The sequence below is a fragment of the Quercus robur genome, chromosome 5, assembly GCF_932294415.1.
Source record: "Quercus robur chromosome 5, dhQueRobu3.1, whole genome shotgun sequence".
In the NCBI taxonomy this organism is placed as follows: domain Eukaryota; kingdom Viridiplantae; phylum Streptophyta; class Magnoliopsida; order Fagales; family Fagaceae; genus Quercus; species Quercus robur.
This window is the reverse complement of record NC_065538.1, coordinates 66,169,860-66,197,854: the sequence shown is the minus strand read 5'-3', so window position 1 is coordinate 66,197,854 and position 27,995 is coordinate 66,169,860. Positions and strand designations below refer to the sequence as shown.

The 27,995-nt window shown below is 34.4% G+C and overlaps 2 protein-coding genes and 1 long non-coding RNA gene across 6 annotated transcripts in view; 2 read left to right on the top strand and 1 right to left on the bottom strand.

The window, feature by feature from the left end:
• Positions 1 to 700: 700 nt before the first annotated feature.
• LOC126726726 (probable LRR receptor-like serine/threonine-protein kinase At1g56130) lies at positions 701 to 27,988 on the bottom strand. Its single transcript, XM_050432074.1, has 24 exons — positions 27,827 to 27,988; positions 15,301 to 15,484; positions 13,455 to 13,526; positions 13,210 to 13,281; positions 12,198 to 12,269; positions 11,424 to 11,495; positions 11,259 to 11,330; positions 11,091 to 11,162; positions 10,868 to 10,939; positions 10,699 to 10,770; positions 10,508 to 10,579; positions 10,340 to 10,411; positions 9,996 to 10,061; positions 7,030 to 7,098; positions 6,252 to 6,296; positions 6,036 to 6,097; positions 5,109 to 5,491; positions 4,749 to 4,944; positions 4,497 to 4,658; positions 3,943 to 4,061; positions 3,356 to 3,566; positions 1,834 to 2,065; positions 1,385 to 1,535; positions 701 to 1,289 (listed from the first exon to the last, which is right to left on the bottom strand). The coding sequence occupies exons 1-24, from the start codon at positions 27,957 to 27,959 to the stop codon at positions 918 to 920; spliced, it is 3,105 nt and encodes a 1,034-aa protein (XP_050288031.1). The 5' UTR covers positions 27,960 to 27,988; the 3' UTR covers positions 701 to 917.
• Positions 3,350 to 27,995, top strand: part of LOC126726733 (uncharacterized) — a 51,502-nt gene continuing 26,856 nt past the window's right edge. Inside the window, exon 1 of the long non-coding RNA XR_007656057.1 lies at positions 3,350 to 3,407. This is a non-coding gene — a long non-coding RNA (uncharacterized LOC126726733). The remainder of the gene's footprint in view (positions 3,408 to 27,995) is intronic.
• On the top strand, positions 15,783 to 24,659 carry LOC126726729 (uncharacterized). 4 transcript variants are annotated; one of them, XM_050432079.1, is made up of 4 exons: positions 15,783 to 15,988; positions 16,697 to 16,762; positions 17,541 to 19,193; positions 24,462 to 24,659. In XM_050432079.1, the coding sequence occupies exons 3-4, from the start codon at positions 18,029 to 18,031 to the stop codon at positions 24,485 to 24,487; spliced, it is 1,191 nt and encodes a 396-aa protein (XP_050288036.1). In that variant the 5' UTR covers positions 15,783 to 15,988; positions 16,697 to 16,762; positions 17,541 to 18,028; the 3' UTR covers positions 24,488 to 24,659. The 4 variants fall into 4 exon arrangements, 1 of the variants encoding a protein (XP_050288036.1); XR_007656048.1 differs by lacking the exons at positions 16,697 to 16,762; positions 17,541 to 19,193 and adding an exon at positions 23,618 to 23,683; XR_007656050.1 differs by lacking the exon at positions 17,541 to 19,193.

Here is a 27,995-nt window from a genome sequence, read left to right as displayed (position 1 = left end):
AATTTCCAAAAGATAGTCAAAAACTTAAAATTAAGTGCCATGTTTTAATAGGCACCAAAATCTCTAAGGTTCCTAATACCTTACCCACGCATAACCAAATCATTGATTTTGTAATTTGAATTCTTTATTTAATACATGATTTTATCAAAGCTTACCTTAGTACCCTCACAATTTACGTTTAAGGTTAAAATCGATTATACATAAGTTACCAATCACACATTAAAAATTTGGATGAGTGGTGGTGATTCTATTCACTTAATTTACAATCCATGCAATTTCAATTACCTAACACATGCAAAATGCACAGGCAGGGAAGGTATCCACATTATCAAGTATTGCACTGCCCATTCTAAATACCAAACGAGCAGTTACCTCAAAGAGATCTTGCCTATTTATTTGCCTGTATAGCTCATAGTCTTATTGAGTGAGTCAATGAGAAATGTAAGAATGATGTAGTCCTTCATTTAATGTTGGTGGGAGGGTCTAAAGTCTAATCCACTTTAGTCATACAAGACTAATTTTGTGTTGCCTGTGTGCATAACTCACCAATCCTGTGAATTCTCATATTTCTGCCGCATTCATGCTCTGTATATGCCATTTCATCTATAGGATAAATAGTGAAAAAGACTGGAAAATGTCAAAATAAAGTTCCAATAGTAAATAAATTGTGGTCAAGCGTATGATTTCACACCGATATTATGAAGCTATAAGCCTATAACTTCCTAAAGAAGAAAGTTTTCATTGTTGGTCGAAATCATGATACAAGACAAGACAAATATCTCAGTATTTACACACATGACATCACATATTACCATTTGCAAAAGGTGAAAGCCAGTCAAGCATAAAGAGTTTGAATTTGAAGTGCCTTAGATATCAAAGGTAGTGTCCCTGAGTGATTGCAACAAAGAAAAATGTTTTCACCTTCCATCTCCAATTATGCCACCAAGCATGGTTTCAGTAACATTTACAGGAGAAGGCAATGGATCACCAAGTTGGCTAAGATCAGTGTTATCCCCATGATGCTTTCGATCTTCTTCACTCAAAAAGCTGCTTGTTATATCTTTGAAATTCCAATTAGTTAAATAACTCGGCTTTGATGTAACAATGCCTACCTCAATATCTCCTACAAGCATGGCCACAACACGAGACATTGGTGGCCGCATGTTTGGTGATGCCTGTGTGCACAACAAAGACACTGCTATGACTCGAGCAGCTTCACTTTCATCAAATTCTGATAATGTGGGATCTACCAGCCTTAAACTCTCATTATTTTCATGTAGAGTCCATGCCTGGTGATTCATGACAAGGAAAGCAAATAAGAATTTTGTTTTTAATGCAATAAATTAAGAAATGGAAAAAGAGAGAAAAACTTCCTTTCCCATACCCATTCAAGGAGATAAATTTTTTGTGTGTCCAAACTATTGTCTGAGTTTGGTCTCCCACTTAGGATCTCCAAAGCAAGAACACCAAAACCAAAAACATCAGCTTTCTCAGTCAGGTGCCCACGCATTGCATATTCTGGTGCCAAATAGCCTCTACAAGATTTAAAATTAAAATAATAGTTTATCAAAACCATCAGTGTATCTAATCAGGTTCAAATTCCATAGATGACATAATTATCAGTAATGGAAAAAAAAAAAAAAAAAAAAAACACTTTCCAATAGCATCCTTAAGTTTATAATAGTTAATCATTCTTCTACTCTAATAATTACTTATTGATTTTAAGATACTTATGTAAAGATCTATATCTTATACTGCATAATGCACCTTGATTCAATATAAAAAAAACTATTAAAGACAAAATGGCTTTGAGAAAGTGGATAAGGAGTTTACATGGTCCCTGCAACTCGGGTGCTGATGTGGGTTTTAGTGTCATCATAAAGCTTTGCCAATCCAAAATCTGATATTTTCGGGCATAGTTCTCCATCAATCAAAATATTGCTAGCCTTCACATCTCGATGTACAATCCTTGGCCTTGACTCCTCGTGGAGATAAGCAAGTCCTCTTGCAGTTCCCAAGCAAACACTGAAGCGAGTAGGCCAATCAAGACACAACTTACTTTTTCCTGCATTAGTAGTGGCTCCCATCCAATTATGTCTTTGGGTGAAAAAAACATATTTTCATATGAGATTTGGGCTACTTCAAAATATTTGGCAACGGACCAAAACATAATTGACAATGCTTAATAATATAACAATAATATCACCTTAGTCCCAAAACTTGGGGGTTGGTTATGAATCCCCCACAAATTAATCAGGATCATACGCATGTATTCTTTTCTACCCTTTTATCTTATCCAAAATCATACTCTTTGTTACTTTCTTAATTGACATGGTTCTTTTACTACTTCAAGTACTGTTAATGAGAATATTAATCACATTCCTCTACACATAATCAAACCATTTCAAGTGACTCCCTCTCATCTTTTCATCAATTATTTCCATCTCTAAGTAAATTTCTTCATTTTGAATACCATTTTTCTTTGTATTTCTAGTTATCCATCTTAATATTCTCATTTCAGTTATAATAGTTTTATGAACATGTTATTTCTTAAGATCCTAACATTTAGTATCATGGATCATAGTTTGTCTATGAACAGTTTAATAAAAATTTTCTTTAACTTTATAAGTACTCTAAGATCACACAATTTTCCTAATGCACTTCTCCACTTCCTTCACCTTGCTCTCATATATCCTATGATTCACATCTCCTTCAAACTCTCCACCCATATGAATTCTTAATCTAATAAATAAAAAGCACTAACTATATATTTGGTATCTCTTTACCCTCAAGTCTTACAACTCTTGATCTTTATTTATATTGGTACCAAGCTAACATTCTATATATTTTACTTCAGTTTTACTTAGTTGAAATCCTTTATATTCTAAAATATCTCTTTAAATTTCTATTTGATATTGACTCTACATTTAGTTCTTACACTAAAACTATATCATTCGCCAAAGCACAAATTAGAGGACTTCATGTTGAATTGATCTAGTGAACTCATCCGTAGCCAACACAAAGAGATATAGATTTAATGTTGATCCTTGGTGCAAACCTATAGTGATATGAAACTTACTTGTGATGCCTTCCCTTGTTCTCATACTAGTTAAGTAAACTATCATATGATTTCACTAAGTCAATTAAAAACCATATAGGAATCTTTACAGACTTCTCTATATTTTTCCATTGGATGTCTAACTAAGAAGATAGCTTACATTGTAAACCAACCTCGTAGAAAACCAAAGTGGTTCTCCGATATTATTTTTCATGTCTTAATCTATATTCAATTGCTCTCTCCCAAAATTTTCATAACAATCGAAAGGAATCATATGAGTATAAAATATGGTCCTACCAAATAGTGCCTGATCAAGGCTTCCGTTTTCAAGATATTCATAAACAAGAAGGTGCCTATCTCCCTCAATGCAGCATCCATATAATTTCACAAGATTGCGATGTTGCACAGCCGATATGGTAGAAATTTCAGTTATGAATTGACCCCTCCCTTGGTGAGATGCTACTGATAATTGCTTCACGGCTACAATCCTCCCATCAACTAGTGTGCCCTGTGAAGTTGTATAAATCAGTGACATGAAAAGTGAAATTCAGGGTTTTTTTGGTTCAACAATAGGAATGTTGGTATGTTCCCTTGAACGTTGCACTACTCCTTTATACTTTTAATCAACTCTGACTTTAGCTAAAATGTTTAAGATAAACAATTAAAAACAATTTTCATGAAAAAGGTCCTACCAAGTGCACAAATCCCCCACATTTTCAGCCTATATGGTAACATTAATATTTTATTTTAAATGTAATTACTTTCTTAAAAGTATATTTTAGTCTTTTTTAGTACCATTTAGTTGAAAATTTTTCTGACCTAATTTTGCCATCAAACTTAATGTTAATTAATTATCCAACATTACATATAATAATGTACTTTACCTTGAAAACAGGTCCAAATCCCCCCTCCCCTAACTTATTTGAAGGGTTGAAGTCGTCAGTTGCACTTCTCAACTCAGCATAACTGAAAGTGTTTGGTCGGAGGCCTATTCCAAGAAGCTCTGCACATTCAAGCAAGAGAGATCTAGATAACTGATTTAAACTCTTCATTATTGTCATGGTTATATATTTGAAGATCTTTTTTTTTTTGGGTAGTGGTGTCGGAAACATAGAAATTTCAATTTATAGATATGCATTATGAAGAAATCTTGAGCCTGTCTCATATAATATGACCTGCCAAAACTATTTAGTCCAGACCTTTATTCCATTTCATGAAAAGGATCCATATCATTCGAATTTTCCAACACCTATTCTAGGAATTTTCCATTTCAATAATAGTACTGATACTTTTCCAACACCAATTCTAGGATTTAGCCTTTTCAAATATCAGAGAGTAATTAGAATTTTAGTCAAAAGTGAGTGGTACAGAGTCCATTAGTGTTTATTTCTTAGGCTGTATTTCACCAGTACCTCCACTACTGCTGTTATGTTCTTACCTTCCTCATTATAGTGCTGTGATTTTCTCTTCACATATAAAACAGCAAATATCAAAATCAAGCTCACGACTCCAACAGGGACTGCAATTCCTACAATCAAACCCAACCTGCTTTTCTTCCCTCGATTGCTTGGTGGAATCCCAGGAACATTGGATACAAAATCTGAGCAATTATTTATCAGTAGTAATTAGCAGTAAATAATCATGTTAAAAACATCACAAATCAATTCATAAATCATATCATATACGTTACCTGAAACAACATGAATGGCTGAAATTAGCGGTCCATAATAACCTTGTACAGGTATGCAACAAGTTCCCTTACCAGCCCAAAATAGATGAATTTCAAGATAATTCTCTGACACATTAGCCTTAAAAATCTTCCGAATTGCTTTCTCCACCTCACCCGCCTCCTTTGATATATCAAAGTCCTTCAATTCTAGACGACCCTAGAAAAGAAATTATAGGAGAATGCTATAATTATTATTGAATGAATTAAAATGGAACTCTAGGCAAATAAATAGAAATTGTATTATAGAAACTCTACAGGAGTAGGTAATGATCTTTAGTCAAGAATGGAATATACTTTTTCTACAAAGCAATCTAGAGTTACCTGAATGTAGATATCGAATACACGCCTCCCTAGACTCTTCCAAGTTTGAGAGCTTCTATAATCAAAACCAGTTTCAGCAAAAAACAAGCTTACATTATAAAGACCATTATCAAGACCTAGGCCATAGTATCTAAGTGATCCAGGGGACATCCTTGAAGTCTGGTAAAGTTCTGGGGTGCTAGTTGCAATGACTTGTGCCAAAGTGATTTCAACATAACTTTGATTATTTCTCTCAGCAAACCTCCCCACGTTACTGACTGCCCATTTTTCTGTATCAGTAACATAATACCATGCTGGACCAAAGGATGATGCATTTTCAGCCTCGTACACTATACCCTCAGCAGGCATCTCTCGGCCACCACACTTGATTGAGAAGTTTGCATCTGTAGAATCATTATGATTGCCCTCATCATGATAGATAATTAAAACTTCAAAATAAAACATACTTGCAAAGTTGGTAAAATTTCCGGCTTTCCCAGCAAAGTTCATGCATACTTGCAGAGCTATTTTCCATAACTTGATATTGAATTAAATCATTAAGTAATTAAAGAAACAACTCATGACAAACTACCCACTTCTGCAATAGTAATGTTAGGTTTTGTAAAAATTCAGCCATTCAAAGGATAAAGGGAAACTTTTAAAGAGGGAAGGGATAAGTTAGATTACTCTTTTTTTTTTCTTCAAAAAAATGAACATAATTTTTTTATCTTATAATTGAAATACTATTAATTGTTCATATGTTATTTGGCTCCACAACATTCAAAAAAAAATTGGAAGATATCCAATTCTATGCTTTGTAGATTATTTTGATTAGTAGGATCCATATATGATCCCACCATCATATGTGAAAATGTCGGGGCCTAATCAATCATGAAAGTTTGTGCCTTGTCATATCCCATAACAAAGTATAAGAAAGAAATAACTTACAAAGTGGAGAATTCCTATTGCATGGGAAATTTCTTTGGAGGCAATTCAGTCTTGGAAAAACACTGCAAACACAGGGAATAACTACTGCTTATCCAAATTAAAAAATTTCTTGAAGGAATTCATTCAACTAAAGATGTGAAATTGGTAATCACATTCCTTCTCATGCATACTTTTGGACTTTTCTGTTAAAAAAGGGTGAGAGGAACCACTACTCACCTTATGTTTGATCTGTCAAATATGAAGTTGTTTGCCACCAAATTCCTGCATAATTTTATCCAATGATCATTTATCCCTATCACTCCTGATATTTATTAGAGGTGATACATAGGATAATAAATTAAAACATTGGTACAGAATAAATTCACAAACAAGCTGTTGGCTCTTGAAGTCAGCCTGTTAAAAAATCAGTAATTAACATCCACCAAGTAATAGTGAAGGGTGTATTTAGGTTCTCATAAAGCAGGGAAAAAGGGTTAACCAAGTAATAGAAGAGGCATAAAGATATATGGGCCTTTGACATGACCTCAAAAAAAAAAAAAAAAAAAAAAGAATTATGCAGGACTGGCTATACCTAATATGGTTTCCACCATGCATGTTAATCTAGTTAACATGATGTTTCTTTAATTCTTTTTTCTTTTTTCTTTTAAAGGTGCAATAGAAGCTTTTTTCCCCCTTTTTTCCTTGAAGTATTTAATCCTGAGTTCCAGAAGCTAGTATAGATAGACACCTATAGAATGAAAGAAGTCAACTTCAAGTTTCAATAGTAATTATGTTATTTCTAACCAGTATTTATTAATCTTCTTTAGATTACTAAGGTTGGAATAAATTAATTGATTCATCAGTTACATTCATGTGGCATCAACTTTATATATACTTCTAAAAAATATAAAAAATTTCAGTTAGGTTCATGTCAATAACACCTGGTGTTCAAATCTAGGTGTCAAATTTAGAAAAAGAGATGAAAGAAACAAGTACTATTACTTGAGAGACATACAGTTGTAAGTTTGAGGATGCTGTTATCCATGAGGGAAATATTCCAGATAGCTGATTGTAGGACAAATCTCTGCACTCAAAGGAGTGTGGAAAGCGTTGAGCAAACAGATTATGCAGAAAAAAATATTCAGAATAAGAAATCCACAGAACAACTAGAATGCTTTATCAGTTGGTCACTTGCCAAATGCAAAACTTTCTGATTTGGACACTTTAAGGCATGACATTTAGAAGACACCAAAAAAATTAAAAAAGGCTTCTTCTTTTCTTTTCTTTTTTTCCTGTCCCTTGAGCAATTTAATTTAAGAAAGATTTCTTATGCAAACTTGAAATGATAATAACTGCAAGTAATTAATTATATTTTCAGGTATATCTTACATATTTTGTGTTTAGTTAGGCAAGGAAAGGAAAGAAGGTAATTAATTAAACAAAACTAAAACCAAAGACAAAACGCAATAATTACTATTGAAATAACAAAAACCACCTCCATCACTCAACTCAGAATGTGAGGCATCCTTTCCCCAATTATATTGTCCAAACAATTCCCAGCTGAATGGGAAAGCCAAATGCAAATTCTGTCATATCTTAGATATCTTTCATGCTCCTCTCATCTATGCTTCTGTGCCTGCACCATTCTGAAGCAAAAAATACCCTTACGACAGTCCATAGCATTAACCATGTCCCTTCACCTATCACTCGCAACTTCAGCCTATATGAAAGGTTATATGGCTCACCTCCTTGACTACGGTCATCTTTGCATCTTTGGCTTTCTTTTATGTTGTCCTTCAATCTCATGAACGCACAAAACTTGAGTGCCTCATTCAAGATTTGATTGCTTCCTAGGATATGGTATAGAACACAAAGGCTACAGGTGCTATGATTTTCTATCCAACCTATGTCCAACATTCATATTCCTTACTTTGCACCATTCCCTAGTGATCCACTTCTTACACTACTCTGTACCTCTTAATCAGATTCTGACCTCTTCCCTAAGCAACCACAAGTTGAATCTTCCCCTGTTGATACAGTTTATTCAGCTCCACCTCAGTCCCATGATTCTACACCATATGAGGTATCCAAGAGCACATCACCTCCAGCACTATGTGGCTCTGCTCAAGGAAGTCAGTTTCCATCTAATCTTTGGGATTTGCATTGCTTTCATGCATTAGCTACCTTGTATGAGTCTCACTCCCATTGTAAGGCTTGAACTGATTTGTTTTGGCAAAAAATTATGACAGAGGAACTTATGCACTGTCTAGGAATCAAACATGAGAATGGTTGACTTGCCTCCAAGGAAGTTTGCAGGTTGGATGCAAGTAGATTTATAAGATCAAGACTCAAATTGATGTCTCTATTGAAAGCTATAAAGCTCAACTTGTGACAAAGGACTTTTCTCATAGTATGGAATTGATTATAAAGAAACATTGGCACGAGTTGCAAATTGAGTGAGAGAGGGAGAGAGAAGATTGAGTGGTGCCCTTTTAAAAAAAATGTTCACCATGTCCTCCTCTGTGTCCTAATCATGTCAAAGAAAATCCTTTTGATACACCACAGACATGCATGCAAGTATGTCCCTAGTATGCCTATATCAAACAGGTGTCCAACACGAACAAGTTGGCAATTTTTTTCGTGTCAATATTTCTTAGGTTTTGAAGCATGCCATATAATACTGTTCCACATCATGAAAAACTGAAATTAGTTTTTGGATTACAATTATACACAGATTTGTTTGAAACGTAAAAATACATAGACAGAAAGAGATTCCCTTGAACTGTAAAAATGAATAATGTTAAAGAATACTAAGTACACACAGATTTGCTTGAAATGTAAAAACACACATACCCAAGAGATTCACTTCAAACATTTAAATACTAAATAAATAAAAGGAGAGAGAGAGTAATGTTAAAGCTGCTAAGAGCTTGTTTTGTTGGCTTGATTCTGTGCCAAATTTGAGTGTAATTTCTGCTCAATTTTCAGGTAATTTGTGGGGATATTTTTGTAATTGGGTAGAATTACTTGAGCCACCTGGTCACTATTGCTGAAGTAGGACTCGTGGCAGTAAAAGAAGCTGCCTTTGTTTGCAACTCGCGACCAACCGGTGCCCGTGAGTTAGCCGAGGACATAACTATTGTTACAGTCTTATCCCTTGGCCAGTTCACTCACAATATGTATATATCTTTCTCCTAGAAAAATAACTTAGAAAGATAGAGAGCAACTTTCAGATTTCCTATTAGAGAGAGATAACCAATTTCATTGTTTGAGCCAAACACATATCTTATTCGTCTCTTCTCCTTCCTTCTCATCATTTCCTATCCAAGAGAGAAGATTTTAACCATTACTACCTACACCTTATCTAAGTGTTAGAGAGTTGACTAGTGCTGGAAACTAGTTGGAGTAACATCAAAATCCAAGAGGTCTTGGTGACTTACTGATACTAGTAGGAGAAAGGACGTGATAAAGTCAGTTGCTACTTGAAACTTGGAGAGCTCAAGTACTAGGGGAGGTTTAGGCTTGGAGGGTCTTTATGCGAATTAGTACTGCAGTTATTCACTAGTGGAGAATTGGTGGTGATGCCATGGAGAGGTTTTTCACCAGGGGCTCTGGTTTCCTCTTCGTAAACACTTCTTGGTGTTTGTGTGTAGTTTGCTTGTTTATTATTTCACACTTTATATTGCTTTTGAATATGTATCCAATGGAAATTGGTTAAAGACTTATTGGGATGAATTGTTAGTTAGGATTAAAAGAGGTTAAGCTGAAAAATTGGTTTATTTAGGTAAACATTTGCCTAGGTTGTTAGGTATTATCTTTCAAAATCACATTGACAGACTTAAAAGCTAAATATTAAAAGTTTATAATGACAATATTATATGCTCATTGGAACCTATGATTATGAATAATGTTAAAGGTTACTAAAAGGGGAAACATTATTAATAGATTAAGAAGACATATTATTATGAAATGAGAACTTACATAGTCAAAAGTACTTCGCTCTTTAGGCTAGGAAGAGTTCCAGAGAGACTATTGTTTCCAAGAAACCTAACCATTTTGATATAGTGTAAGAGAAAGTAAAAGATACATATATATATATATATATATAAATAAAAGAGGGGGGAGAGGGGCCATTATGGATAAAACAGAAGTGCGCAATGACAACAAAAGAGGGCATAAATCAATATCTCCAAGCAATGGGGGCAAAGTGCTCAGCCCTGGCTTAGGTGGTAAAGGGACAGGTTGGGTGGAGGTCCTAAATTGGTATATTTGAATCCTTCTGTTGCAAGAAGAAAGGAAAAACAAGAAGGCAAAGGCATACTTACAAGACGTTAAGCGAACTCATACTGAACAAAACACTTGGTATTTCACCTGTTAGGTTGTTGAAACTCAAATCCCTGCAATATCAAGGAAAAAATTGAGATAAACAAATGGAACGGAGGGAAGTCTTTTATCAATCAGCATTTAAGGTTGAACTGTCCATTGGAACTTACAGTGACTGTAAACTTTTGTATTCTCCAATATCAGATGGAATACTTCCAGTTATCAATGCATTTCTTAGAACTCTATGGGAGAAAATAACATTGGATAATTAGTGCATAGGTGAATGAGTTTAGATTGTATATCTGGTAAAAATAAATGTTGGATAGGTATATGAATGAATGGCGGGGGTATTTTAACTTACAAGTCAGTCAAGGACGTCAAATTTTTAATAAAATCCAAGGAGGAGCTCACATTGTATATATCACTGATTCGCCTACACATGTATACACAAACATTATGAGACTAGTCTTGCTGAGAGAAAGAGAGAGAGAGAGAGAGATATTACAATAATTTGAGAAATATATACTCACAAACTTGTCAACATAATCAAGTTAGAAAAAGTGGATGGTATTGGACCTTCAAAAGAATTTCCTTCAAATCTCCTACAAAAACATTTAACCAGCTTATCAACAGTAGTATTATAGTAGCCATACTTCATTGCTTTGGAAAAAGCATAAAAATCTGGAGATAAATGCAACTTATTATACACAAAAAATACATTTGAAGATGAAACCAGAAACTTTGATGGCTTACAGAGATGTTAGCTTTGTCCAGTTTCCAATAAAGTCCGGTATCCTTCCAGTGAAAGGACTGTCTGATGCCCCCCTGAAACGCAAACATATCTCTAGTAAGCTGTGCCCATGATAAATCTTTTCATCTACATGAGTAAAATTAAATAAATAACAGTGCTGTGCTCTTAACATGACTCGCAAGTTTTGAAGGTTGGCAAATGTCGAAGGAATTTCACCACCCAATCCACAACTGTTTATGAATCTGCAAAATTGACAAGCCAATATGATTTAGAAATTTCTATTTGACACACTCATGCTCATGGTTAAACTGAAATAAAAGAATGTTAGAACTTACAATCCCTCAAGTTTGACCAAATTACCCAATTCTGGAGGAAGCGTTCCTGAGAAATTATTTATACCAAAAGACCTGCATGATATACATCCGGAGAATCTATATGTCAAAGAAATCATTGAAATTTATATGGTGTAAGTTTTTCTGTCAGCAATCAGTTTCAAAACTGTATTCTTTGACTGTTATAAATGCAAATCCTGACTAACATTCAAGAGCTTTCATCAATCTGGTAGTAAAAATGACACTTATTTTAAGGCAATGTTAGATGAAATGAGCCATATAAAAATTTCGCATTTTGTCATTGCATCAGGTTTGTAAATCATCAAAAATAGTTAAATGATATTACGAATGGTACGATTTAGAATTTATATAAATAGTTAGAATATGAGTTATCACCACCATTTAAGAGGCTTTGTTACTTCTGTGGTAATGTTAGATAGAATGAGCCTTAAAAATTTTTATTATCAGATTGGCATTTATGAATGCTTCGTATATTGTTAATGTTTCCAATGAAATAACTTAGATAAAATCAAATATAGTCCTAGTTAGGTTTCTTTTTATGCTCCTTTTCCTTTCTATTCTATTGTGTGCAAGCTTTTAGAATGCATCTTCATTCCACAGAATTCAGAAAAGCAATTAACTTCCATCATAATAAGGGCCACAATGCTACTTCAGGGCATGACCCTGACTGTTGCACTTACAAGACAAAACTTTTGATTGACACTTTCTTTTCACAGAATAATTAATGTTTCACTGTAGGGTGTTTTCATGTCTTACAGCAACTTTAGCTGCTTCAGGTTTCCAAGCTCCTTTGGGATGGTCCCAGAGAAAGCATTGTGGGCAATTGACCTGAACAGTTAAAAAACAATAAATCTAGAAATCAATAACCAATTATTCTCAGCAATTATTGTTTAATATTTACACAGCAGTAGTGATCAAATATTTCCATAAAATAACTTGAATTATAGGGAAGTATCAAATAATATAATTTAGCAAAATGAAATTGCCAAAATGAACAAACAGTAAACAGAATACAACTAGAAAGGACACAGATTTTGGTACGTAAAAAATGTCCAAGACAGCATATGCTGCTGGTTCAATGTGTAACTGTCTAAGGCAGAAATAGAAGTGCTAGGGCATGAAAATTTTATTACATGTAAGATTTCACCTTTATGAAGCGAGGAGTAACAGAAGATTTGAGGAGCCTCGATAATTAATTGAATATCAAGGAATGTTAGGCATGCACTATGCATGTTCCTGTGCTGCTTGCTTTGTGGAAATTCATATTACTTTAAATTTTTTGTTGAGAAAATTTATATTACTTGAAATTTTTTGTTGAAAAAATTTATATCACTTGAAATTTATTTAATACGGAGTCTTTCTCTCTATGCACCCTTTTCATTATGCAGAAGGCCCCTGAAATTAAAAATTAGATAAGAACTAGTTCACCTCTAACAACTATATTATATAAAAAAAAATTAAAAATGGCGGAGGCCTTTCATTTCATCCCCTCTCCCTCCACATATACATGATGGGTACTTGCATTCATCCACATGAGAGAAACAAAGGTTCTACCAAACCAAAATGAATCATAGTCAGTTTATATTGCACTTAGTAAGTTGGATGTGTTTACATGTTTTTACTGAATATAAATGCAATTTAACATGAACCTACTGTGATAGATGACGAGCATAAAGTTACACATTTGCAAGTTTGGTGACAATGTGTATAGACAGAAAAGCTTTGCTACAATGTTTGAACCATATATATCCCTTCTTTCAATACTTACAATGTCTGCAATGCAGATAAATTTCCAACAAAGGCTGGCAAGGGGCCCGTGAAGTGATTTTGATCAATCTTCCTACAGATGTAGAAAAAAAATTATCAACTCTATATCTGAATCTTTCATTCAAATGAAATTTTTTTAACAATCTTCGACAGCCAATAATTTTATTTATAATTTTTACTTTTTCTTAAAAATAAAAATTGAGTTAATAATTATAAATCAAACACAGAGAGTGAGGAAATTCATACAAGAAGGTAAGATATTTCAAAGCCACAATTTCTTTTGGAATCACTCCACGTTTGTCCATAGCATACACTCTCCTGAAAAAATATATGAACAGTTAGCCTGCAATAAGTAAAGAAAATGATCTCTATTCAAATGGATATGTTAAGGTTAGCATGTGATAGACTAACACTTATTCCAAAAGCTTAAACTGATTTGAAAAATGGTTAATTTAATCAATTGATCATTATCCTAACAAACCCATCATGTGCCAAGATTTGTGGCTCAATAGCATGTCTCTCACGAACAGAACTTGGGTTCAAATCCCCCCTCTCCTAGTTGTTATATGGGCCCAAACTTGCCCTCAATAAATGGGATCCAACACATTAAATAAGTTTTAAATAAGAGGTAGAGTGAAATAGGACTCAAATTCAAGATCATCTACTTAGTTGCAAAAGTTTAAAGTGGTGGCAAAATGTGAATTCAAGAAGAAATGGGGAATGGAAGTATAGCACTATGTAGCTATTTGGAGACATGTCTCCACTCCAATGTCAAGTGAGAATCTTTTTGAGGTGTAACATTGTTGATGGACGATGCCACACCCAAACAAATCGTTTTTCTTTCTTTTATTTGCTTTATGACAGTAGGCATCTTTATGGCCTATCTAATATAATTCAATAGGTTTTAGCTTTCCAAGAACATAAAACGTAGTGATATTTCTCAAGGGGTCAACATGGAAAGAGGGCCACTAAGGCACTAAGGAGACAATTTACTCTACAATTTACTATCAAAGTTTGAGTAAATCCTAGTTCTGTTTTTTCCTAAGGAGTAAATATTAATTCCTAACTACCCATACATGTGAATCTCAAATGGAAATGGAGTCCATTCGTTGTACTTGTACTTTGTAACAAATAACGGTTTACTGTCCATGAATGGAAGTTAGGATACAAGGAAAAGCCACAAGAAGGTAAGATGTTTTAAACTATTAACTATAGCCACGTGTCCACATTGTATTGGTGATAGACTCAAACCTTAGGACACAGCTTCTGATGTGAACAGTAGTCACATGTCCAAAACTTGCCACAAGTCCACGTCGTATCACATCCAATGTAGTATTGGACTCAAGCCTTACTCATTATATAATTCCAAAAGCTCCCATCTCAATTTCATTGTTGATTAAAGGTCTGTTTAGATACCACTTATTTTGCTAAAACTGAAAACTTATTGCTAAAAGTACTGTAGATAAAGATAAAATTTAGTTAAAATAGTACAGTAGGAGCCATGAATAGTACCAAAAAATGTAGTGGGGCTCATGAATAGTAGTAAAAATAAGTTGAATAGTGAAATAATTCTTATTTATAATCTGTATCCAAATGAAGGCTAAGGCTGGGTTTGGATTCCACTGAAAATGTGCGTCTGCGTTTTTTCTGTGGATCTTGTGCACTGTTCATGAATAGTAATAAAAATAAGTTGAATAGTGAAATAATTCTTATTTATAATCTGTATCCAAATGGAGGCTAAGGCTGGGTTTGGATTCCACTGAAAATGTGCGTCTGCATTTTTTCTATGGGTCTTGTGCACTGTTCATGGGACCCGCAAGCACACATTTCAACAAATTTTTCTTTAAAACTGAGTCTCACAGCACTATTTACACATTTAAAAATTATTTTGTTAAAGAGTTTTTAATTTTCAGCAATAAACGGTATCTAAAAAGACCTTAATATATAAATTTAACAATTTTAATGCGGTACCAAGGCTAGAGTGAATATTAAAATTTGGGAATAGTTTAATGAATGGAAATTGGTGATCAACATTAAAATGCTATTTATTCTCTTTGTATGTCATACTATGAGAGAGAGTGAGAGGGCATACAATTGTGTGATATGGCAGATGGTACCACCACCGTAGCTACAGTCACATGTGATAGCTGGGTTATTCATTGGGTCCTCAAAATCAGTTCCATTTACGGCAGCTCCGCTACATGGCTCTCCACTTATGTTCCACAATGCTGCCGCTTGTGTATCCCATTGTTGGAATATTGAGTTCAATGCCTTCACTGTCTCACAATGGCACAAAATCACAACACTCTCACTTAAATAACATGACCAAAATATGTTAACGAAAAGGGAAAAACTAGTGCACACAATATGTTTTACACACTGCAAATATACACTGAAAAGTTGAAAACATTTTGAGGGTATTTGGGCAATGTGTATTTGCGCACTCTATGTATAAGAAACATTGGCCAAAAAAGAGAAAAAAAACTAACAAAAATGTAACACCCCATATATTGATACTAATTAAATTATTATACGTAAATTTTTTATGGAGGCCTATAATTAAAATGGATTAAATTAATTTGGGCCTAAGGTATTAAAAAGAAGATAAATACTATGGAATAGGAAGCCCAAGTAAAGTGGCATAAGTAAATACATGGGCCTTGAAAACCCTAGCCTTTTTCCTTCAAGGTCTCACGTGTTTTTGCTGATGGGATTTCTTTTGCTTCAGCCGAATATTGAATGTTGATTTTCTTCACTGTGGCTGTGGGTGGAGACTTCAGGTACGATTCTTTGCTGCTCTAAACTTAGGATAGTTTATACTCATGGCTAGCTTTTGTTCCCACTTTTAGCATCTGTTATTGGCGTACCAAATAGAGAAAAAATAGGGGCTGCCGTTATGGATCTAAAGCTAGGATTATTTTATTAGAACAAGGGTGGTTTGTGGGTTATATATAATAGTTTATATTCTCATGGTACTCACCGTTAATTTGACCTGCATCCACGCCCTTTTCTTTGGCTAAATCCTAGTCCAGCGCATCAAGGAAATACTAGGCGATTGGATGGATAGATTAATGTATATATCAGGTTATCACATGTCCATCTTTCTGCCGCATTAAAGTCATGCATGGATTATATTAATGGAAAAGGGCTGCCTTAGGTTATTTGATACCTACCTTTGCATCTAGTGATACTAATTTATCATCTCTAAGCCACTGAGTATGCAGTAACTTTTTAAGCCCAAAAATCTGATTATGCAGCAATGATTTTTAAGCCAAAATATGATTAGGTAGAGCCAAAAGATATGATCATGCAGCGGTAATTGTAAGTCCAAAAATCTGATCAAAGCTGAAAGTGAATTGGATAGTTAAGTGAATAAATAGAGGATTTTGGATAAATTAATATTGTTTAGGATGAAACTGTTTAAGCGTGAAAATAGATTTTTAAGTGGGAAATTTGTGTATTGATGAACCTATTTTTGGTGTTGCTAGGTTCTAATTCTACTGAATTGTTGTAATTCAAGGGAGGTTGATTTCCTTTATTTTTGCAGCTAAGAGGTAAGTGGTGTTTACTAATTTTGGGGGTTTTCCCAAAACAGTGTTAATTATTAAACTATTTTATATGAAAGAATATGTTGATATTCTATATATAAATGAATATTTTACAAATGTTTGATGTGCACATTGGCTATTCGTTTTATGAAAAACTTGTGGGACAACCTAATTTTATTTAAACTTGTATGTGTGAATATGTCTTTATATTTTGAGAAGTATGAATGGATTATTTTGTGAGCATATTGAATATGTTTTGAAAACCTATGGCAAGTCGTGATTAGAAGCTCAGTATGATATTTAGTCCTTAGCAAGGGACAATCATGTTGCAGCTAGTCCTTAGCAAGGGACGGTCCCAAAAGGGGACAGTGCACATTTGATAGCTCCTTAGCAAGGGAGCATACTATTGAGGATCCAAAAGGAAGCTCCTTAGCAAGGGAGTGTACCTTTAGGTTCCAAAGGAGCCATCCTTGAGAAATGGGATGAAAGGAGGTTCCAGTCCCAAAAAGGGGACAGCACAACCCTGTCAACGGGGCGTAAACGTTGACCACGAGAAAAGCCTAGGGAATTGTTTATGTGATGGTATCAATATATATATTATGATGGCTTACAATATAAAGATATTATTTTCTTTTACATGAAATAGTTGATGACAAAATATTGGTGAGTTATAAGTTGTGAATCTGTTGAAAGAATTATTTATTTGAAAAGTTGGTTCCCACACCCCAATGTTAGTGAATTCCACTTATTGAGTTATCTCACCCCCTTTTATTTCCCATTACAGATACATTAGGTGGATTACTGGAATAGAGATTCTTGGGAGACAGATGTTACAAACTATTTTTGTGGAATTGAGGATTTTATTATTATTTTATGGCATTAAACTTTGTATTGGAGAATTATTTTGAGGATGTTTTGTATTTGGTGAATTAGAGCTCTGACTTTGAAATCAGTTTCAAGGTTGCTAGTTTCTTTTATTTAATATTTTTATGGATTATTCAGATTAAATAGATTTTTATTGCCTATGATTTTGGGGCGTTACATTTGTGGTATCAGAGCTTAGGATATGATTCTGTAGACACTTGAAAACTAGGTTATGATTTTATAGACACTTGAAACTAGGTTATGATCTTGATTTTTGTCAGAGCATTTGGAATTTAGGTTATGTTTGATGAGATATTTTAAATAATTTTGGCAATGTTACTTCTTATGTGTAGTAATAATAATTGTTGCACCGTCTATATTTCTTGATTTCCTTGTTAACTAGGTATCATGCCACCCAAAAAGAAAAGAGTAGCTAATTCCAATAGCGAGGAACCTATTGTTAATTTGCGAAGGCCAACCAAAGCAAGGGTTGATACTGAGGCTGAAGTCACTCAAGACATGAGAAATAATGAACGTCCTAGGGTGACACGCACTGATCCTTTGGATGAAGCTGCTGCCCGACTGTTGGACAGGTTGGCCCATGTTGCTAGTAGAGGCGTAGGTAGAGTAGAGGCAAGGGCTGGTTGCTCTTTTGAGACTTTTATGAAGCAGAATCCCCCTTCCTTTGATGGGAAGCCAGATCCTACAGAAGCTGAGAACTGGTTCTTGCAAATGGAGAAATTGTTAGAAGCTTTAGATTGCACTGACTCTCAGAAGGTGCGGTTTGCAACTTTCAAGTTGATTGGAGAAGCTGAGCGTTGGTGGAGATCTACTAAAGCCATTTTGGAGGGAATGGACACTGAGAGAAATCCCATCACTTGGGAGAAATTTAAAGGGGTTTTCTATGATAACTACTTCCCTGAGGTGGTTCGAGAACGAAAAGAAAGGGAATTTGCTGATTTGGTGCAAGGAACTATGACTATTGAGCAGTATGCTGCTAAATTCATCGAGTTATCTCGCTTTGGACCCCACTTAATCCTTACTGAGGCGAAGAAAGCAAGTAGATTTCAAAAGGGGTTGAATGAGAGACTTCGACACCATTTGATTGCAGCAGGGGTTGATAACTATGCAGAGTCAGTTAAGAGAGCTATGAGACTGGAGGAAGATTTCAAGAACAATGTTAGGAAGGAGAACCCACCTAGAAACACTGGACAGACAGGCTTTTGTCAAGGCAATGCTCAAGGTCATTGGAACAAGAAAGGATCTTTTGGGAGGTCTGGGAGTAATTCATCATCAAATAAGCCAGAAAATAAGAATCCACCCCAGAATACTCAAGGTAGAAGTTTGAATGCTTGCCCTACATGTGGAAGGTTTCATGGAGATAAGCCGTGTTTCTTTGAAGGAAAGGCTTGTTATAACTGTGGGAAGATAGGACACTTAGCTAGAAGCTGTACTTCTCCTCAACAAAACTCAATGGCACAACCTGGGAAGAATGATCAGAGGAGGAAAGCACAAGGGAGAGTGTTTGCACTCACACCACAAGACGTTCAAGCTTCGGATACTGTGGTTACAGGTATCCTCCCTTTATTCTCAAACTTTGCTAAAACTCTATTTGATTCTGGATCTACACACTCTTTCATCTCTTCTCGATATGCTAAGTTAGGTGATAAGAAACCTGGACTTATGGATTATGATTTGTCTGTGGCCACACCTATGGGTGATTCTTTGGTGTGTAATTTTATGCTTAAGTCTTGTGTCATCCAAATTGAGGATAGGGAAATGTTAGCAGATTTGATTGTGATGGACATGTATGACTATGATGTAATTTTGGGCATGGACTGGCTGGCGGCTTATCATGCTAGTGTAGATTGTTTTAGAAAAGAAGTGGTGTTTCGGCCTCTAGGAGAACATGAATTTCGGTTTAAAGGCTCTAGGATGCATGCTTTACCTAGGGTGATATCAGCCCTTCGAGCTAAGCATCTTTTACGAAAAGGATGCCAAGGGTACCTGGCTCATGTGGTGGACACTAGGAAGGATGTATCGAAGTTGGATGATATCTATGTTGTAAGGGAGTTCCCTGATGTCTTTCCTGAAGACCTACCAGGGATACCTATAGATAGGGAGATTGAATTCTCTATTGATTTGCTCCCTGGAACTTCTCCTATTTCGAAAGCACCATATCGGATGGCACCAACTGAACTTAAGGAGCTCAAGGAGCAATTACAAGAACTTCTTGATAAGGGGTTCATCAGACCAAGTGCATCTCCTTGGGGTGCACCAGTTTTATTTGTGAAGAAGAAGGATGGGACTATGAGGTTATGTATTGACTACCGTGAGTTGAACCGGGTTACTGTGAGAAACAAATACCCTCTCCCTCGTATTGATGACCTATTTGATCAATTGCAAGGGGCACAAGTCTTCTCTAAGATTGACCTTCGTTCTGGGTATCACCAGTTGAAAATCAAGGGTGAAGACATACCCAAGACAGCTTTCAGGACTAGGTATGGGCACTATGAATTCTTGGTAATGCCTTTTGGATTAACCAATGCTCCTGCTGCATTTATGGACTTGATGAATAGGGTGTTTCATGAGTACTTAGACCGCTTTGTTATTGTCTTTATTGATGACATCCTAATCTTCTCTAAAAGCATGGAAGAACATGAAGAGCACTTGAGAATTGTTTTTCAGATTTTGAGGGAGAAGAAGCTATATGCCAAGTTTAAGAAGTGTGAATTTTGGCTTGACCAAGTGGTGTTCCTAGGGCATGTGATATCTAAGGCAGGGATTTCTGTAGACCCTAGTAAGGTTGAAGCTGTGGTTGATTGGGCAAGACCGATGAATGTGAGTGAGATTAGAAGCTTTTTGGGCCTTGCTGGCTATTATAGGAGGTTTGTGGAGGGGTTTTCCCGTATTGCAGCCCCTTTGACTCACCTAACTCGTAAGAATGCCAAGTTTGTGTGGACAGAAGAATGTGAGAAGAGTTTTCAAGAACTTAAGCAAAGGTTGGTCACTGCACCAGTACTAACCATCCCTAGCAACATGGGAGGCTTTGTCATTTATAGTGATGCTTCAAGAAAGGGGCTTGGTTGTGTGTTGATGCAGCATGGTAAAGTCATAGCTTATGCATCCCGCCAATTAAAAAGTTATGAACAAAACTATCCCACTCATGATTTGGAGTTGGCTGCAGTGGTGTTTGCATTGAAGATTTGGAGACATTATTTGTATGGTGAAAGGTGTGAGATTTATACAGATCATAAGAGCTTGAAGTACTTCTTTACTCAGAAAGAACTGAATATGAGACAACGAAGGTGGCTTGAGTTGATTAAAGATTATGATTGCTCAATCAATTACCATCCAGGCAAAGCTAATGTGGTAGCTGATGCACTTAGTCGGAAGTCTTCTGGTTTCTCAGCTACCTTGTTAACTACTCAAAAGGAGATTATTAAGGACTTGGAGAGGATGGGAATGGAAATTGTCATGGGTGATTCCCAAGTCTTTATGGCTAGTTTGACAATACAACCCACTTTGATTGAGAAGATTAAGAGTTCACAGGTTGACGATGCACAAATTGTAAAGATCATAGAAGAAGTACAAGAAGGGAAGAGACCAGAATTTAATGTGTCTAATGATGGTGTCTTGAGGTTTGGAAAAAGACTTTGTGTGCCAAATGATTTTGCATTAAAGAAGGAGATTATGGAAGAAGCCCATCGTACCCCATACTCAGTGCATCCTGGTAGCACTAAAATGTATCGTGACATTCGAGAAACTTATTGGTGGAATAACATGAAGAGAGAGATAGCTCAGTTTGTGGAACAATGCTTGACTTGTCAGCAAATTAAGGCAATACACCAGAAACCTTCAGGATTGCTGCAACCACTTCCCATTCCTGAGTGGAAGTGGGAGTGTATATGTATGGATTTTGTGACTGGTTTGCCAAGATCTCCTAAGGGACATGAGGCCATTTGGGTAATTGTGGATAGAATGACAAAGACAGCACATTTTATTCCTGTTAAGATGACTTACTCACTTGATCAGCTAGCACAGATATATATTGATGAGATTGTGAGTCTTCACGGAGTCCCAGCATCAATTGTGTCCGATCGAGACCCAAGATTCACCTCAAGGTTTTGGGAAAGCCTACATAAAGCTTTGGGTACTAATCTTAGCTTTAGCACTGCCTTCCACCCACAAACTGATGGATTATCAGAAAGGACTATTCGTACTCTGGAGGATATGTTAAGGGCTTGTGTATTGGATTTCAAAGGGAATTGGGAAAAATACTTGTCTTTAGTGGAATTTGCCTATAATAATAGCTACCACTCTAGTATTGAGATGGCTCCCTATGAGGCTTTGTATGGCAGAAAATGCAGGTCCCCATTGTGTTGGGAAGAGGTTGGTGAGAGGAAATTGTTGGGACCAGAAATCATTCAGATGACATCTGAGAAGATTGATTTGATTCATAAAAGATTGCAAACAGCACAAAGTCGACAGAAGAGTTATTATGACCACTCAAGAAAGAAAGTAGAATTTGAAGTTGGAGATATGGTATTTTTGAAAGTCTCCCCAATGAAGGGTGTGATGAGATTTGGGAAGAAGGGGAAGTTGAGTCCCAGATTTGTTGGTCCATTTGAGATCCTGAAACGTATTGGTAAAGTTGCCTACGAGTTGGCCTTACCGCCTACACTTGCAGGAGTGCATAATGTGTTTCATGTTTCTATGCTGAGAAAGTACATCCCGGATCCTTCACATGTCTTGAACTATGAGCCACTTAAGATCAAAGACAACTTGACTTATGAGGAAGTTCCAATCCAAATTCTTGACCGTAAGGACCATGTGCTACGCACCAAGACCATAACATTGGTTAAGGTTCTTTGGAAGAACCACACAGTGGAGGAGGCATCTTGGGAGCGAGAAGATGAGATGAAATCAAAGTATCCAGAGTTGTTCGTTAACGAAGGTATGTACGATTTCGAGGACGAAATTTTTTTTTTAGGGGGGAAGGATGTAACACCCCATATATTGATACTAATTAAATTATTATACGTAAATTTTTTATGGAGGCCTATAATTAAAATGGATTAAATTAATTTGGGCCTAAGGTATTAAAAAGAAGATAAATACTATGGAATAGGAAGCCCAAGTAAAGTGGCATAAGTAAATACATGGGCCTTGAAAACCCTAGCCTTTTTCCTTCAAGGTCTCACGTGTTTTTGCTGATGGGATTTCTTTTGCTTCAGCCGAATATTGAATGTTGATTTTCTTCACTGTGGCTGTGGGTGGAGACTTCAGGTACGATTCTTTGCTGCTCTAAACTTAGGATAGTTTATACTCATGGCTAGCTTTTGTTCCCACTTTTAGCATCTGTTATTGGCGTACCAAATAGAGAAAAAATAGGGGCTGCCGTTATGGATCTAAAGCTAGGATTATTTTATTAGAACAAGGGTGGTTTGTGGGTTATATATAATAGTTTATATTCTCATGGTACTCACCGTTAATTTGACCTGCATCCACGCCCTTTTCTTTGGCTAAATCCTAGTCCAGCGCATCAAGGAAATACTAGGCGATTGGATGGATAGATTAATGTATATATCAGGTTATCACATGTCCATCTTTCTGCCGCATTAAAGTCATGCATGGATTATATTAATGGAAAAGGGCTGCCTTAGGTTATTTGATACCTACCTTTGCATCTAGTGATACTAATTTATCATCTCTAAGCCACTGAGTATGCAGTAACTTTTTAAGCCCAAAAATCTGATTATGCAGCAATGATTTTTAAGCCAAAATATGATTAGGTAGAGCCAAAAGATATGATCATGCAGCGGTAATTGTAAGTCCAAAAATCTGATCAAAGCTGAAAGTGAATTGGATAGTTAAGTGAATAAATAGAGGATTTTGGATAAATTAATATTGTTTAGGATGAAACTGTTTAAGCGTGAAAATAGATTTTTAAGTGGGAAATTTGTGTATTGATGAACCTATTTTTGGTGTTGCTAGGTTCTAATTCTACTGAATTGTTGTAATTCAAGGGAGGTTGATTTCCTTTATTTTTGCAGCTAAGAGGTAAGTGGTGTTTACTAATTTTGGGGGTTTTCCCAAAACAGTGTTAATTATTAAACTATTTTATATGAAAGAATATGTTGATATTCTATATATAAATGAATATTTTACAAATGTTTGATGTGCACATTGGCTATTCGTTTTATGAAAAACTTGTGGGACAACCTAATTTTATTTAAACTTGTATGTGTGAATATGTCTTTATATTTTGAGAAGTATGAATGGATTATTTTGTGAGCATATTGAATATGTTTTGAAAACCTATGGCAAGTCGTGATTAGAAGCTCAGTATGATATTTAGTCCTTAGCAAGGGACAATCATGTTGCAGCTAGTCCTTAGCAAGGGACGGTCCCAAAAGGGGACAGTGCACATTTGATAGCTCCTTAGCAAGGGAGCATACTATTGAGGATCCAAAAGGAAGCTCCTTAGCAAGGGAGTGTACCTTTAGGTTCCAAAGGAGCCATCCTTGAGAAATGGGATGAAAGGAGGTTCCAGTCCCAAAAAGGGGACAGCACAACCCTGTCAACGGGGCGTAAACGTTGACCACGAGAAAAGCCTAGGGAATTGTTTATGTGATGGTATCAATATATATATTATGATGGCTTACAATATAAAGATATTATTTTCTTTTACATGAAATAGTTGATGACAAAATATTGGTGAGTTATAAGTTGTGAATCTGTTGAAAGAATTATTTATTTGAAAAGTTGGTTCCCACACCCCAATGTTAGTGAATTCCACTTATTGAGTTATCTCACCCCCTTTTATTTCCCATTACAGATACATTAGGTGGATTACTGGAATAGAGATTCTTGGGAGACAGATGTTACAAACTATTTTTGTGGAATTGAGGATTTTATTATTATTTTATGGCATTAAACTTTGTATTGGAGAATTATTTTGAGGATGTTTTGTATTTGGTGAATTAGAGCTCTGACTTTGAAATCAGTTTCAAGGTTGCTAGTTTCTTTTATTTAATATTTTTATGGATTATTCAGATTAAATAGATTTTTATTGCCTATGATTTTGGGGCGTTACAAAAAATGGTACGAGTACCACTAAATCCATAATTGCGGTGAGTTGTGAGTGGCGTACAAGTTGTAAGTTTTACTAATTAGTAACTGTTATATAAAATTTACAAACTAATGTAACAATGAATACGATTGATAGTCACGTAATAAATGAATATTTGAATTTTTTTAAGTGTTTGGTGACACGTCAATTTATATAATAAATTTATTAAAATTTATTTTAGTATCCTAATTCCTAACAACATTTTTTCTTGTAGCTAAACCTTACCAAATCCAATATATATGACCAAGGCCCATTATATATATATATATATATATATATATATATATATCCCAAGATCTATTTTTGATAAATCTAAAGGCTAAAGCATATTGAATGCCATACATTTCAACAACAAAAATAAATTAATGAAACGCTTTAAAAGCCTAATATTACTTAAAGTTTAAGTGATAATCTAGTAATAATAGTATATATAAAAGGCTAAACCTAGTATGATTGGAGTATGATATTATTGTATTTAATTTAAACACATATTATACAATGTAAAATATAGTACATTTGGTCACATACAATAATTGCAAAATTAATAGGTAAAGAATAGTCTGATACTCTTCATAGCTGTAAAGATTGATCTTTCTCCCATTTTTAATTAAGAAAATATTTTTTGATTCATGATTTCGTGTAAATTGATCATTATGGTGCCAGATAAAATGATTATGAGTTGAAACAAGCTCCACTAAAAATTATCTAAAAGTGGCACATTTTTAGATATAAGTTTCAAACACGCAATATAGGCTTAAAAAAAAAAAAAAAAAAAAAAAAAAAAAAAAAACCCACGCAATATATATTTTTAATATAATTAGCAACTAAATCAATATAAGAATTTGTGACGTTTAAACCTAATTCTATGAAAAAGTATGTCCATATGCGCAAGAACCAGTACCAAGCTGGGCGGGTCAAACCAAACCCGTTTTATTTTCCATAAATGCATGCAATTGGAACGAGAGAACAGTTTGATTAGGCTTATTTTGTTTATTTGGTTGCGTGCAATTTTTTACTTTTTAAAGGGAAAATTATATTTTTATATAACTTATTTTTAAATAAAAATAATTAATAAAAATAAGCTATACCAACTATAGGAAGATGATTCATATTTGTTAACGATTGTATTAAGGACACAGATGAAGGAGTATTAATTTGATAATTAATATGTATTAAGTGATATTTAAAAGCAATGCATACATATCAAGATAAACACCTCAAAAAAAAAAAATCAAGATAAACACATAAAAAGTTAAAAACTACAATAAATTTATGCTTGTAAATCTTTTTTTTTTTTTTTTTTTTTTTGAGAATCTATGCTTGTAAATCAATAAAAAAGATTTTACAAATTTTTTTTTTTAAATAGACAATATAACTCATAATTCTTCACTATCAAAATGTTAAAGGAAATTACTTTATTCTTTTTGATAAAAGGAAGTTACTTTATTCTTAATTGAAAAATAGGATGGGTTCCAGTTAACTCAATTAGTAAAGTCTTTGATGGTTGAATAAGAGATCTGGGGTTCAATCTCCGCCTACACCAAAAACTGATTGGTGTCTTGGTCTGATGATAAAGAGCTATCATCAGGAGTGGATGCCATAGGTTGAAACTCTTTAAAAAAAAAAAAAAAAATAGGAGCCACTTTAATTTGTTAAGTCTTAAAAAAAATAAAAAAATAAAAAATAAAAAGCCCACTTAATACTATGAAATGTTAAGGACGTTTGACTAATATGCCGCCTTTGATAAAAAATTAGATATGTACTAGTAGAATTCCAATGTGATGCAATAGAGAAAGCCTCGTCAATGCATTAAAAGATTTTTCAAATAATCAACATTTCAGTTGTCGAATTGACTAGGGTAAATAAATAACAAAAACCCTCTATGAAGTGAGGTTTCATATTTTCAATTGCTTGCTATTTCCCCTGTCCATTTATATACATAGTCAGTATTTTATATCTCGAAACAAGTATTGTCCGTAGTGAGAAGAATTTATAAATCTTTTAAAATGTGTTAAAATACTTAAAATCTTGTAACATTTCATTTAGAGCATAACTTTTTCAGTAACTGTGATTTTTGTAGTGCCAATATAATTTTTTTTAAAAATTATAATTTTTTTCCCTATGATTAGCCTTCATATACTTTTTCCTCCAAAACTCATAGTAATAAACTTCTTTCTAATTTAAATAAAATTAATAAACATTGTTTTGGTAAATTAATTAAGTCATAACTTATAATTATCATCTATTTAATATTATACAGTGTATAGATGCACAATCTTTCTTCCTTCCTTTTCCCTCAAAAAAAAAAAAATAAATAAAAAATCTCTCTTCCTTTGTTTTCCTCAAATGTCATGGCCTAGGAGAGAATTAAATTAATATTTTTTTTTTTGGGGAAAAAAAGATAAGAAAAGCAAAATGTTGTATATATGCAATTAAAGTGACAACTATATTTCTATCTTTAAATCAAAATGAAAAAAATGATAGATATACAATTAGATTAGGCTATAGTATAATTCTATCTCAAATTAAAAAAAATAAAAATAAAAATAAAATTTTAAGTGACAATAGATTATCACGTTTATCATTTATCCAGTTCGCCAAAATATATCAATTTAGTTAAAAACTGAGAATTATAATTTACTCAAAAATTTAAGACCCTCAGGCCTTCTCTATCACTCGATCTTGTACATCTCATGACATGATAAGAAATAAAATACAAAAAAACATAGATTTAGAAAGTATAATGTAATTCATGTGTTTGAATGAACTTATTTATCAGTTTATTGGTGTAAAAATAATTGTGCGTTGAAATGAAATGAACAATTTATTACAACATACCCACACATAAAAATGGACAGATTTGGCTTGCCAACGTTAATATTAAACCCCATGTGATGAGCTTTACTGCAACTTCATTTTGAACCAACTCTATACAGATTTGGTTTATTACAATTTATATATACAAATTTAAGAGGTTTATATCAGAACGTTGAAATGAAATGAAATGAACAATTAATTACAACATATACACAGAGAGAGGGAGAGAGAAAGAGGGAGAGAGAGTATAGTACCTTCAAATGGATCTGTGGTAGCAGTTTGAGCTTTTGAAATGTCAAACGATACTAGAAAGAAGAACAAGAGACAGTAGCCATAAGCAAATATTGAAGAAGATGTTGGCTTCAGTACCTTCATATTCATCTTCATCGCGTCCTATTTTACATGTAAACTGAAATATTAATT

Bases quoted from the DNA above. Each gene is read 5' to 3' on its own strand.
- LOC126726726 (XM_050432074.1), bottom strand. From the start codon at position 27,959: ATGAAGATGAATATGAAGGTACTGAAGCCAACATCTTCTTCAATATTT. The intron at 11,331-11,423 runs GTAAGTTCTAAC...TCAATTTTGCAG, and splicing joins TTGGTCAAACTTGAGGGATT to ATTCATAAACAGTTGTGGAT. The intron at 10,940-11,090 runs GTAAGCCATCAA...ATGTTTTTGTAG, and splicing joins TGGACAAAGCTAACATCTCT to GAGATTTGAAGGAAATTCTT.
- LOC126726729 (XM_050432079.1), top strand. From the start codon at position 18,029: ATGCCACCCAAAAAGAAAAGAGTAGCTAATTCCAATAGCGAGGAACCT. The intron at 19,194-24,461 runs GTATCCTCCCTT...TTCCCATTACAG, and splicing joins TTCGGATACTGTGGTTACAG to ATACATTAGGTGGATTACTG.